Source organism: Leptodactylus fuscus, chromosome 1 (assembly GCF_031893055.1).
Source record: "Leptodactylus fuscus isolate aLepFus1 chromosome 1, aLepFus1.hap2, whole genome shotgun sequence".
Taxonomy (NCBI): domain Eukaryota; kingdom Metazoa; phylum Chordata; class Amphibia; order Anura; family Leptodactylidae; genus Leptodactylus; species Leptodactylus fuscus.
The window spans coordinates 238421400-238435372 of record NC_134265.1 but is presented as its reverse complement, the minus strand read 5'-3'; the positions used below and the strand labels follow the sequence as shown (position 1 = coordinate 238435372).

General features: G+C 42.7%; 1 protein-coding gene across 2 annotated transcripts in view; it reads right to left on the bottom strand.

Annotated features, from left to right (window-relative positions):
* Positions 1-13973, bottom strand: part of PTPN13 (protein tyrosine phosphatase non-receptor type 13) — a 158114-nt gene that overhangs the window by 79983 nt on the left and 64158 nt on the right. For both annotated transcript variants that reach the window (XM_075284608.1, XM_075284600.1), the window contains exons 4-5: positions 3886-3951; positions 2581-2766 (exon numbers count right to left, since the gene is read on the bottom strand). In XM_075284608.1, the coding sequence (XP_075140709.1) occupies positions 2581-2766; positions 3886-3951 (252 nt within the window). The remainder of the gene's footprint in view (positions 1-2580; positions 2767-3885; positions 3952-13973) is intronic.

The following is a 13973-nucleotide window of genomic DNA, read 5'->3' as shown; positions in this document are numbered from 1 at the left end:
GTGAGATGAGAAAACTCCAGGAATGTTTGTTCTCACCAGACAACTTTCATCTGCTGAGCATTTTGGTAAATGCTCAGTACTGGGCTGGATTTTTAGGAATGGCAGGTAGGTTGGTAGTGTGACCTGTCATTCCACCCCCCTCCAGTCCACACTTTGGGGATGTTCCGGCAGCGACTCAGCTGCAGAGAGTCTGCTCATCAAGGGAGGCTTAATAAGTCAGCTCCAGCAGCAGACTTTGGGGCAGAGCTTGGCTGGAGAGCAAACAGAGAGGTCATATTTTTGGAGCTGTGTCCTGAATGATTCTACTGGCTTTTGGATTTCTGTTATTCTAGGTGAGGTAACCTATTCTATGTTTAGTTAGAGCCTAGCCGGGCAGGGATTTATTTTTGTATTGTTTCCTTTTGTTGCTGCACCACCTTTTTGAGTGAAAATAAACTCTACCTTTGTTTTGGACTAAAGAAACTGGACTTTTGTGTCTATGCCACCCCACCTAGCAACCCCAGACCCTGACACACACATACAGGCTGTCCGGAAAGTAAGTACGCAAAATAAAAAGGGGGACTTTAGCCGGTATATGAAGCGTTTTTTATTTATGTACATGTGACCAGAAATGCAACGTTGTGGCGCTGGAAGTAGACCGAAATGTCGGTTTCCTATCCCTCACTATGCCATGTGAAAGGAGAAACGAAGAAGAGAAAGCACTGCAATGGGAAATCAGTTTAATCACGGGTGGGAATTCTGGGAGACAACATCTTAGGACCCTTTTTCCTTCCACCAAGACTCAACACCAACAACTACCTGGCATTTCTGCAGGATGATTTGCTCAAAGACGTGCCTTTGAACATCAGGACAAGGATGTGGCTCTAGCACGATGGAGCACCTCCCCATTTTGTCCGCATTGTCCGTGAACACATCAACTACCGATGGCCGAATTGGTGGATCAGACGCAGCAGACCAGTGCTGTGGCCCCCTCGTTCGCTGGATTTGACACCACCTTGTTTTTTCTTGTGGAGACACGTCACATCTGTTCGTGTACGCAGTGCCTGTGCCAACCCGTGAAGAGCTCGTGAACCGGATCCAGGCTGCATTCATCACGGTGAGGGCCATGCCAGGAGTCTTTGAACGGGTGCGTCAATGCATCTCCCGGAGTTGCACTGCTTGCATCGAGGCAGGCGGCCAGCACTTCGAGCAATTCTTGTAAATAAGTAACAGTGATTAAACTGATTTCCCATTAAAATGCTTTCTCTTCTTTGTTTCTCCTTTCACATGACGCAGCAAGGGATAGGAAACCGACATCTCGGTTTACCTGCAGCGCCACAACGGTGCATTTCTGGTCACATGTTAATTAAAGAGGACCTTTCACCCCCTGGGGCACATGCGGTTTAATACACTGCTACAAAGCTGACAGTGCGCTAAATTCAGCGCAGTATCGGCTTTCCCTTTCTGTGCCCCCCGGCGAAGAGCTATCGATGTTGGTACTGTAGCTTTTCACTGTCAGAAGGGCGTTTCTGACAGTCAGTCAGGAACGCCCTTGTTCACAGTAGCGCCTATTGCGCTGTACTGTGAGAGCAGTGAGGTACGTCACCCTCCCCTCCTGATAGTACTCACCCCCTCTTACAGTACAGCGCAATAGATGCTACTGTGAGGAAGGGCGTTTCTGACAGTCAGTCAGGAACGCCCTTCGACAGTGAAGAGCTACGGTACTGGCACCAATAGCTCTTCAACGGGGCACAGAACGGGAAAACAGATAGAGCACTGAATTCAGCGCACGGACAGCTTTCTAGCGGTATATTACACCACATATGCCCCAGATGATGAAAGGTCCTCTTTAATAAAAACGCTACATATACTGGCTAAAGTCCACCCTTTCATTTTGTGTACTTACTTTCCGGACACCCTGTATATAACAAGTCATACTATAAAAATACAAAAATGGAACACTGATATATTAATGAACCTTTAAGAGCTAGTATATTAATTTTTGTTACTATACCTCTAACTTTTTTTATTGGCTTGGAGTGTCCCCCATAGCAATTGCATGCTTACGCTAGGTTCACACCTGCGTTCTTCTTTCCGTTCTGTGCTTTCCGTCTTCTGCATGCCAGAAGACGGAAAGCACAGACCGGGTCCGGCCGTGAGCGGCGGTGAGCGTTTTATGCTCTCCGCCGCGAAACTGGATTTTTTTATCCGGACACAGAGTACTGCATGTCCGACTCTGTGTCCGGATTATAAAACCCGGTTTCGCGGCGGAGAGCATAAAACGCTCACCGCCGCTCACGGCCGGACATCTCTCTCACCCATTCAAATGAATGGGTGAGAGAGACTCCTGCAGGTTTCCGTCTCCTGCCTGTGTTTTAGGCAGGAAACGGAAACCTGCATAACGGAGTTCACAACGCTGATGTGAACGAGCCCTTACTGTTCATTTTGTTGTTATTGTTTTTCTGTGACTTTGCAAAATGTTCAGTATACAAACATTACACATAAAAAGCTTTACAATATACATTTAAAAATGTGAAACCTTTATAAGATGAGACGGCGCTACAGTTTCTCCCTCTGGATTTTATCAGTATCATAACTCACCCAAGTTAGGCTGCCAAGTACTAGCTTTACCAGCTGCTTGACATAATAAAATGAAGGTGCACAGTTGCTGTTGCGAATGTAGGCACTGCATCCATCTAAAACTGTACGTGTAGTTAGCCTTGTGATACAATTGTCATCACACATGTCCAGCAAAATACTGTTCAAGCGTTCTCCCAGTTTGATAGGCTGCATAAAACAAAACATATATATTATAATTCCTCAAAAAAATGCTTTATAGAATTTAACAAGTGCAGAAAAACAAAAGGACTTTGGTGACATACAGAAATCTTGAAGTATGTTTTGACCAGCTATGACTACTAAATCAACAATGTGAGGTGGCCATAAACATTGGGCAAGAGAAAAGCCACCTCGCCACCTTTTTTTTCGCCTCTCTACATTGAAATAAAGATGCACGCTCATCCAAGCCAAAGATGCTGCTTTAGTCGGAAGGGTCACTGCAAAGCAAATCACAACCACACATTGCAGAAAAATACGCTCAGCGGACAAAATGTGATTTCCATAACCGTTGCGATTTTGTTAAACGCAGCATGTCAATTATACCTACAGAAACGCTGGTGGTTTCCCTATATGTTTGTTTGAAGCAGGAAACCTCTGCGGACTTTCTGTGAAAAGTGCTGCGGGAAAAACAACGATGCGTTGCGACAGCAGTTTTTCCTGCAGCATTTTTTTTGCTGCGGCCTGCTACGTAGCGACATACCCTTAAGATTGAGGGAACTAGCCTTTGGCTAAAGTGACCATATAACCATTGACTACTGTTAGCCTAGAAAAAGCATAGCACAGTAAAATGATCAGCTCACAAGGAGTCTACCCCAGGGGGAAGCATATTAAACCAGAAATACAGTTAGAAGGGTCAGACTCACCTGATTTTAACTTTTTTTTTTTAATCCCCATGAAAATTTGTATATTCTTTGCTGAGATATTTATGTATTTATTTAATAGTATGCAAATGAGAAGTCTGGAGCACTGGGGGCAGCTCCATTACTCCACAATGCTCTAATACGCTTCCCTCCACTTCCCCATCTTTGAGTGACAGGTGACCGCTGACGCCAATCAGCAGCTTCAGCGGAACTCTGGGAGAGACCCCTTGAGAAGAAGGAGCAGAACGCGCAGGGGGGGACCAGGACCATAGGGGATAGGTGAGTATGATTTTTTTGAATTTTTTTTTCACTGCCCCCAGCTGATTTAAAAGTTAAAGGGGTTGTTCATTTTTGCCTTTAATAATAATAATAATAATAATAATAATAACAACAACAACTAATTACTAATATAAGTGTGGATATTTACCTGGCTCTGAGGTACATTATAGTCTGCTCCCCAGTACAATGTCATTCCAAGGGAATAAATGTGAATCTGTAGAGAAAAAACAGAAACATTATTAGGTGTAGTCAATTTTTATTAGAGAATTTTCAACAGGAATAATCAAACAAACGAGGAGAGAAAAATACACCCCATAAACAACAGGAAAGGCCAAGCAGGGCCACAATATTAGCCAAGTGTCCAAGGTGAACCCCTGGTCAAAGCAGGGTGTGGCAAGAACTGAAACAGAAACTCGCTAAGAAACACAGGGGCATAGCCCAACAGAAACATTATTAGAAATATAAGTAACAATACGGTCACAATTTGCAGGAATTTCCAATAGTCCATACACACGAAAAATACTGAACTGCTCTGAAACACAACCGTAAGTACATGCATAATGTATATAAAAACAAGGGTTCAGGCCATTTAAAGCAAACACTGAGCAAAAGGTGATGTTTTAGCCAACGCTGCCAAGTAAAGACTATTTGAGTTGCGCTGCATTGACACCAGCGTTCAGGTCTCCGTTATCAGGTTTCCGTCTTCTGCATGCAGAAACCTGTCATGCCGAATCCGGCTGTGAGTGCTGGTGAGCGTTTTATGCTCTCCGCGGCGAAACCGTTTTTTTAAAAAACCGGATACAGAGTACTGCATGTCCGACTGTGTCCGGTTAAAAAAAAACGGTTTAGCTGCGGAGAGCATAAAACGCTCCCAGGCGCTCACGGCCAGACACTTTTCATACCCTTTCAAATGAATGGGTTTGAAAGATGCCTGTAGGTTTCCATCTCCTGCCCAGTTTTGTGCAGGAAACGGAAACCTGCAGAACGGAGTCCCGGGCGCAGATGTGAATGAGCCCTAACTGGTGAGAGCCACCACTTCTCTTTACAAAGTTGATCACCCCTTACTCCTACAGGTATCAAGAAGGCAAAGCTAATCTCTGGTTGGGATTGTGCAAGCAGATTTTTCTGTTGCTTGTAATAAAGACAATATATACTGTAAATTATATAAACAGCCACACCTATAATAAGGTCCTATAGACTGAAGCTACAGAAGAGAAAGTAATGCTTTCAGAAGTAAAGAGGTTTTCCCATCAAAGCAAGTTATCCCCTATCCATAGGATAGAGAATAAATTGCAGATTAGTGGGGGATCCGACTGCTTATATCCCCACTGATCAGAAGAATGGGGGAAAGGGGATAACTAGCTTTTATGGGAAAACTTCATTGAGACTGGGGTGCCCACATTGCGGAAACACAGCTTTTTTTGTTGCAAATTTTGGTGCGTTTTTTTGAACCAATGCCAGGACTAGATTGAACAGAAGTTAAGAAAACGCAGCAAAATCTGCAACAAAAAAGCTGTGTTTCTACAACGTGAGGCCTCGGTAGTTTATTTTTAACAATTAACAACAAAAAAAAGGCCTATGATGATATAGCCCCCATAGAGCCCTGATCTCAACTTCACTGAGTATGTCGGAGCAAGCCTATATGCAAATATGTTTCCCAGGATGTAAATAGGAGACACTGCCTCAGTATGCTGCCCTCTATTGGAAGTCGGGCATGATGTTCAAGGGAGCTGCTTCCAATAGAAGGCAGCATACTGAGGCAGTGTTTCCTATTTGCATCCTGGGAAACACATTTGCATATTCCTCCCACAATCCCCCACAGTGGAGCGACAATGGCTGTATAAGACTCCACACACCTACATGGTGGTCTCTCCCTAAGGAGTGACAATATCCCCTGAATCTGAGCAAGCCTGTATGGACAGAAGATCTGTGGTTAGTTCTATAAGATGTCTGAAACAATCTCCCTGCCAAGTTCCTTAAAAACTATGTGCAGGTGTGCCTAGAAGAATTGATGCTCTTTTGAAGGCAAAGGGTGGCCACACCTATTGATGTGATTTCGATTTCTTTTTTCTTCACACTTATTTGTCAGATAACAAAATGAATACTTCTATTTTTGAAAGCATTCTTAGGTTTCAGTCTTTTTCCACATCAGCCTAAAACTTTTGTAGATTAATATAGAGCAAAATATAGAAAAATACAGTACCGTGTAAATCTTTTTAAACAGAAGTAACGTGCAGGAAGTTTAAGGGTGATGAAATAGTCAGACGAGACCCCCAGTTGCACAAACAGCAGTATAATACACGAGATTAACATTCCATGCAGATGAGAGGATTCCCAGCTCACAGTCTGGTGATGCAACCTTGCCCATTATTTTAGGTTTAGAATAAAACAGCATACTAATAATGTTCATTATTGTGTCCATGCGTAAACATCATAGGGTACAATAAGGCTAGGGCTACACTAGCACTTTAGTTATGACTCCATAGAAAAGATTGTACAATCTGGTCACACTATGTTCACACTAGTGTTCACGTGTCTGTCAAGAGACTTGGGAGTATGCCCGCTTAAAAATAAATAAATAAAAATAAAAAAAATTAGTTACCCGTGTACCCCATAGACTATTAATGAAGACTTTCTCTCTGCCAGTTTTAGACAGACTCTGGGGCAAATGTGATTTTTAAACCTACCATACACTGGGGTATATATTATACATGATACCTACCAAGAGAACATATTGGACCTATTTGGTATCAAATAATGAATATAACCACAAAAAACAGTATTTCCAGTAAATAAATAACTTTTATTCTAATCATCAAAGAAAAAACAATGAGGCACAATAAAAATAATTAAAATCGCATCGATATGAGTGGAGGTCGCACTGCGGCACAATATATAGTAATCACACACATGTATAGATAATCAAATACAACAACAGTGTTTAGATTATAGGAAATACACAATTGTATGGATTAAATACATATACAGTCCTATGAAAAAGTTTGGGCACCCCTATTAATCTTAATCATTTTTAGTTCTAAGTATTTTGGTGTTTGCAGCAGCCATTTCAGTTTGATATATCTAATAACTGATGGACACAGTAATATTTCAGGATTGAAATGAGGTTTATTGTACTAACAGAAAATGTGCAATATGCATTAAACCAAAATTTGACCGGTGCAAAAGTATGGGCACCTCAACAGAAAAGTGACATTAATATTTAGTCGATCCTCCTTTTGCAAAGATAACAGCCTCTAGTCGCTTCCTGTAGCTTTTAATCAGTTCCTGGATCCTGGATAAAGATATTTTGGACAAACAATTCAAGTTCAGTTAAGTTAGATGGTCGCCGAGCATGGACAGCCCGCTTCAAATCATCCCACAGATGTTCAATGATATTCAGGTCTGGGGACTGGGATGGCCATTCCAGAACATTGTAATTGTTCCTCTGCATGAATGCCTGAGTTGATTTGGAGCAGTGTTTTGGATCATTGTCTTGCTGAAATATCCATCCCCGGCGTAACTTCAACTTCGTCACTGATTCTTGAACATTATTCTCAAGAATCTGCTGATACTGAGTGAAATCCATGCGACCCTCAACTTTAACAAGATTCCCGATGCCGGCATTGGCCACACAGCCCCAAAGCATGATGGAACCTCCACCAAATTTTACAGTGGGTAGCAAGTGTTTTTCTTGGAATGCTGTTTCTTTTTGGACGCCATGCATAACGCCTTTTTTTATAACCAAACAACTCAATCTTTGTTTCCAAAATGAAGTTGGCTTGTCCAAATGTGCTTTTGCATACCTCAGGCAACTCTATTTGTGGCGTACGTGCAGAAACGGCTTCTTTCTCATCACTCTCCCATACAGCTTCTCCTTGTGCAAAGTGCGCTGTATTGCTGACTGATGCACAGTGACACCATCTGCAGCAAGATGATGCTGCAGCTCTTTGGAGGTGGTCTGTGGATTGTCCTTGACTGTTCTCACCATTCCTCTTCTCTGCCTTTCTGATATTTTTCTTGGCTTGCCACTTCTGGGCTTAACAAGAACTGTCCCTTTGGTCTTCCATTTCCTTACTATGTTCCTCACAGTGGAAACTGACAGGTTAAATCTCTGAGACATCGTTTTGTATCCTTCCCCTGAACAACTATGTTGAACAATCATTGTTTTCAGATCATTTGAGAGCGGGCTGTCCATGTTCAGCGACCATCAAACTTAACTGAACTTGAATTGTTTTGTAGAAAGAAATGGTCCAAAATACCTTCATCCAGGATCCAGGAACTGATTAAAAGCTGCAGGAAGCGACTAGAGGCTGTTATCTTTGCAAAAGGAGGATGTACTAAATATTAATGTCACTTTTCTGTTGAGGTGCCCATACTTTTGCACCGGTCAAATTTTGGTTTAATGCATATTGCGCATTTTCTGTTAGTACAATAAACCTCATTTCAATCCTGAAATATTACTGTGTCCATCAGTTATTAGATATATCAAACTGAAATGGCTGTTGCAAACACCAAAATATTTAGAACTAAAAATGATTAAGATTAATAGGGGTGCCCAAACTTTTTCATAGGACTGTATTTAGATACTTTCAGTACCAGAGGTTATGGGGTGAATTGAGGTTGTCTCACACTAAATAGATTAGGTATCCATGGGGATAATACATGGTTGGAGTGTATTTCAAATACTCAGAATCTAGTCCTTAATGAGGTAATACAATATCAATCCAAAATAGCTGGAACCCTCAGACATACTCCTTAATATGGAGGTATAATATAAATATAGGGTCCCCCAAACCACCAAAACGTCATTCTAAGTAAGTAGATGTAGTAGGACTATAAGCCTCAGGGCTCTGAGTGGAGGTCGCAGTGGTAAGCACATGGATATACAATTGTTTGGTGTACTATTTTTGTATGTAGTGTCACTTTTATAGGTACTTTATCTCACACAGAAATGAGTCCATTTTTTGGTGTTTATAGGTGGTAACTTGATGCAATATATGCACCTCTTATAGTACTACTACATCTATTTACTTATAATAACATTTTGGTGGTTTGGGGGACCCCATATTTATATTATACCTCCCTAATAAGGAGTATGTCAAATGATAAAGGATGTATGACATTATGAAGATGAGACTAACTAGGTACTAAGGTCACAAGTGACAAAACAGGACAAAGGTAATATATATTAAACAAATACAACTACCATTAAGTTGAGCTAACATCATATGCAAAAGAATGAAGATTCATCATACTGTATAAACAAGTATAAAAGTCAATATTATAATACTAGCCTGCAGTTGCCTGCGTGCTTTGAGTGTATACTTAAGCCAGTGCCCCAATATAGGATACTGCAGTCTGACATCACATATATTAGAAGCGACGTGTGTGTGGTACAAACGGTGTATGCTGATAAGTGACAGAAAGAGAAATGGATATCTCATGGTATCAAAGTATTCACAGGCAGCAAAATATGCTCAGTGGTCCCTACTAATAGAAGAAGGTGAGAGCAGGATAAGGAAAGAAAGAAATAGTCATAGTCTTTCAGAGAACAGGGGAAAAAATACACACACACATATGGAGTGTCTCCCTAAGTGCCCACAAGTATCTCAAAATCTGAATTTTATTTTGACCATGTGCTGCCTTCCTTTTCACATCTGTGGATTGTGAGCCTTGGGAAAGTGGACTAAGAGCACCCTTGAACTGGATTTGTGTTATATATCTCTCTAGGGGTGCTGGCCATCCTTGACTATAGAACTTTGATACAATTACTTCTTCAGAAGAGTCAACCGGGGATAACCCTTCTATATATATACAGGACTATATCTGCTCTATGCTCTTACAGAAGCAAGGCAGTAGAGGGGCAACATGGTGGCTCAGTGGTTAGCACTGTAGCCTTGCAGCGCTGGAGTCTTGGGTTTGAATCCTGCCAAGGACAATATCTGCAAGGAGTTTGTATGTTCTCCCTGTGTTTGCGCGGATTTCCTCCCATTCTACAAAAGACATACTGATAGGGAAAAAAATGTAGCTTGTGATCCCTATATGGGGCTCCTAATCTACATTTAAAGGGGCTCTATCAGCAAAATCCTGCAGATAGAGCCCCACATATACGTGCATAGCCTTTAAAAAGGCTATTCAGGCACCGTAAATGTTAAATTAAACTACCCCCCCCCCCCCCGTTTTAAAATAATAACTTAAAAAAGAATGTTCTCTACTTACGAAACGTGCACCCTGGGTGGGCATTCAGGGTGTGTCTTCATCTTCTTCCACGCCTCTTCTTCATCTGATGTCCTCCGATCCCGTCCTCCTCCGGCGCTTGCTCGCGGACACTGATAAAAAAAAAATAGCCCGGGCGCATGCGCAGTAGCCGTAGTAGAAGCCGCGTGCTACTGCGCATGCGCCCGGGCTATTTTTTTTAATCAGTATCCGCGAGCAAGCGCCGGAGGAGGACGGGACCCGAAGACGTCAGAGGAAGAAGAGGCGGGGAAGAAGAAGACGGCGCACCCTGAATGCCCGCCCAGGGTGCACGTTCCGTAAGTAGAGAACATTCTTTTTTAAGTTATTATTTTAAAACGGGGGGGTAATTTAATTTAACTTTTACAGTGCCTGAATAGCCTTTTTAAAGGCTATGCACGCATATGTGGGGCTCTAGCAGCATGATTTTGCTGATAGAGCCCCTTTAAAAGAAAAGAAACAAGGCAGTAGTAAAGATGAAATAAAGAACTATAAGTAGCGACACATCACGGGGTTGAAACTAGAAGTGGATAAAATCAGGTGTGTTGTGGGTCCATTAGATGGTGCTGCCTGACAACTCATCACAGCTAACACACCCATTTTGGGGTGTTGAATTGTTGATGTAGAGGCTAATCCTATATGAAACCCTAAACTGCCTGGCTTGAGATTGATACAGTGGGTGGTGCCTTCTACTAACTGTCACAGGAGGCACGCCACCTACTGGACCACAGCACCTGATTTTAACCACTACATTCCAGAATCTATCCAGATGACAGGGTACATCCCCGATATTCTTTCTTTGAGCATAACCACACCTGCATGTAGAATTTGGTGCTCTCTGGGGTCACACAACTAGGATAAGAGGGGAGGATGAGGTCTTCTATTGTACAGTGCATTTACTAAATGTTATAGTGTAGAGAATACAGAGATGAGTATTGTGAGCTGCGGTACCTTCTTGGCATGTGCAAAAGTCTGCTCTGACCTTATGTGAAGTGCAGTTTGTAGCAGTGGCGTAACTAGGAATGGCGGGGCCCCGTGGCGAACTACTGACATGGGCCCCCCCCCCCCTTCCTGACCTACACCGACGACCTCAACCGACTGAGCCCCTTCCCCCCTTCCCCCTCTGCCGCATTCCTGCATGCTCTATTACAGTCCTATGAAAAAGTTTGGGCACCCCTATTAATCTTAATCATTTTTAGTCCTAAATATTTTGGTGTTTGCAACAGCCATTTCAGTTTGATATATCTAATAACTGATGGACACAGTAATATTTCAGGATTGAAATGAGGTTTATTGTACTAACAGAAAATGTGCAATATGCATTAAACCAAAATTTGACCGGTGCAAAAGTATGGGCACCTCAACAGAAAAGTGACATTAATATTTAGTAGATCCTCCTTTTGCCTCTAGTCACTTCCTGTAGCTTTTAATCAGTTCCTGGATCCTGGATGAAGGTATTTTGGACCATTCCTCTTAACAAAACAATTCAAGTTCAGTTAAGTTAGATGGTCGCCGAGCATGGACAGGCCGCTTCAAATCATCCCACAGATGTTCAATGATATTCAGGTCTGGGGACTGGGATGGTCTTTCCAGAACATTGTAATTGTTACTCTGCATGAATGCCTGAGTCGATTTGGAGCGGTGTTTTGCCCCATAGTGACCCCTGTACACAGTATTATCCCCATAGTGGTCCCTGTACAGTATTATCGCCATAGTGGCCCCTGTACACAGTAGTATTATGTACCATAGTGTTCCTAGTACACAGTATTATGCCCCATAGTGGCCCCTGCACACAGTATTATGCCCCATAATGGCTCCTGCACACAGTATTATGCCCCATAGTGGCCCCTATACACAGTATTATGCCCCATAGTGGCTCCTGTACACAGTATTATCCCCCATAGTGGCCGCTGCACACAGTATTATGCCCCATAGTGGCCCCTGCACACAGTATTATCCCCATAGTGGCCCCTGCACACAGTATTATCTCCATAGTGGGGAGTGTGTTGGCTGTGTCGGCTTTCTTTAATGACATACTCAAATCACATGACCTGGGATGCAGACAGGGACATCACACAACTAGGCCTGAAGCCTGCCAGGAGCATGGAAAGGTAAGTAACATGTTTATTATGTTCCTTTACCTTTCCGGGGCCTCTGATCGTTATACTCGGGGGTCTGAAAATACCCCTGAGTATAATGATAGTGCTTGTAGGGCCTGTGGTGTCACTTATCGATCCCGGCCCCTGCCAGGATCGGTAAGTAAATAGGGCCCGTTACCAGCTGGTGTAACTTAAAAAAAGAAAAAAAACGCAGGGGTAGCGGCTGTCGCCGCACTCCCTGATGTTCAGGGCCCTGCGGCAGCTGCTACCTCTGCTACCACGGTAGTTACGCCACTGGTTTGTAGAATATAACACAGATACATAAAAACTGTCTCCACCGCTGGGAGCAGAGGCTACTTGTGAACAGCTATGTTGATAGGGTGCCCGGGTGAGAGGGGTGTTAATACTGTATTGGTTTTTGAGATGTTTGTATTGAACAAGAGAAAGTTAAAGAGGACCTTTCACCATTTTGCCCATAGGCAGTTCTATATACTGCCGGAAAGCTGACAGTGCGATGAGTTCAGCGCACTGTCGGCTTTCCCGATTTGGGCCCGGTGTGAAGAGCTTACGGTCCCGCTACCGTAGCTCTTTTATGGTCAGAAGGGCGTTTCTGACAGTTAGCCAGAGACGTCCTTCTTCACAGCACAGCCAATCGCGCTGTACAGTGTGAGCGGGGAGGAACTCCCCCCTCCCTCCCTGATAATGCTCGTCTATGGACGAGTACTGCGAGCAGATGGAGGGGGCGTTCCTCCCGGCTCTCACAGCACAGCGCGATTGGCTGTGCTGTGAAGAAGGACGTCTCTGGCTAACTGTCAGAAACGCCCTTCTAACCATAGAAGAGCTACGGTACCGGACCGTAAGCTCCTCACACCGGGCCCACATCGGGAAAGCCGACAGTGTGCTGAACTCAGCGCACTGTCAGCTTTCCGGCATTATATAGAACTGCCTATGGGCAAAATGGTGAAAGGTCCTCTTTAAATATTTAGATTTTTTATCAATTTGAAATTTACCATTATTGATATCACTTTAATCATTTTTTTAATGATTAATAATAGATAAGTAATCTTCTGTCTTTATATATGAAGAGCTGCCTCCTACATGCTGCCTCCTACCTAATAAACATTGTTTTTTGCATTGACTGATGTCTGTATGTTAAGCAGTCACCTCTTCCTGATAAGATAAAAGGTGGTGGTTAGACAATACCAGAGAACATAAAATTGACTCTGTTAATCTTTTGTAGATTTCTCCTTTGAAATTTGGGCTTCAAAAGATTTAGGATATTTAACCCCATAGATGTAACACTTTCAGTGCTGGAGGGTAAAATGTGGATCATGTTGCAGTTGAATAGAATGTAAAGGTGTTTAATCAGTATATAAGTGCAACAGTATCACTCCATATCAATAGAAAAGCCATGAGCCAGATTTACTAATAGGGCGGCACCTAAAAACTGGCCCTAATAATCCACATTGCAGAAAAGCTGCTTTTATTCTTATAAATTTTGCAGTGGGTTAGTTGAGCCAAAGCCAGGTAGGAATTGAGCAGAAATGAGAAGTGTGTTTCCTTCATATTTTGCCATTCCTTTCCACAAAACCAGCAACTCAAGTAGCTTTTCCGTAATGTAATGCCTTATACTAACACCTTGCTCCAGGTTGGCTGGCTCCTGCGTCCTATTTGCCACTTTTTAGGACAGTGGGCAGAAGATATGGGAAATCTAGGCAGGTCTAGATACATTTTCAGGTGTAGAACTTCTTTGGGTTGTTTTTTTTTTATTGCTGTCTATGAAAGGTCTTAGTCCTTTCAAATTTGTTCCTGAGGTCTGAAAAATTACTTACAGACTGAATAGTATATTATGTAATAAATACTAAATGCATAGAGCTCAAGGTCTAGTAACCTACACACGTCT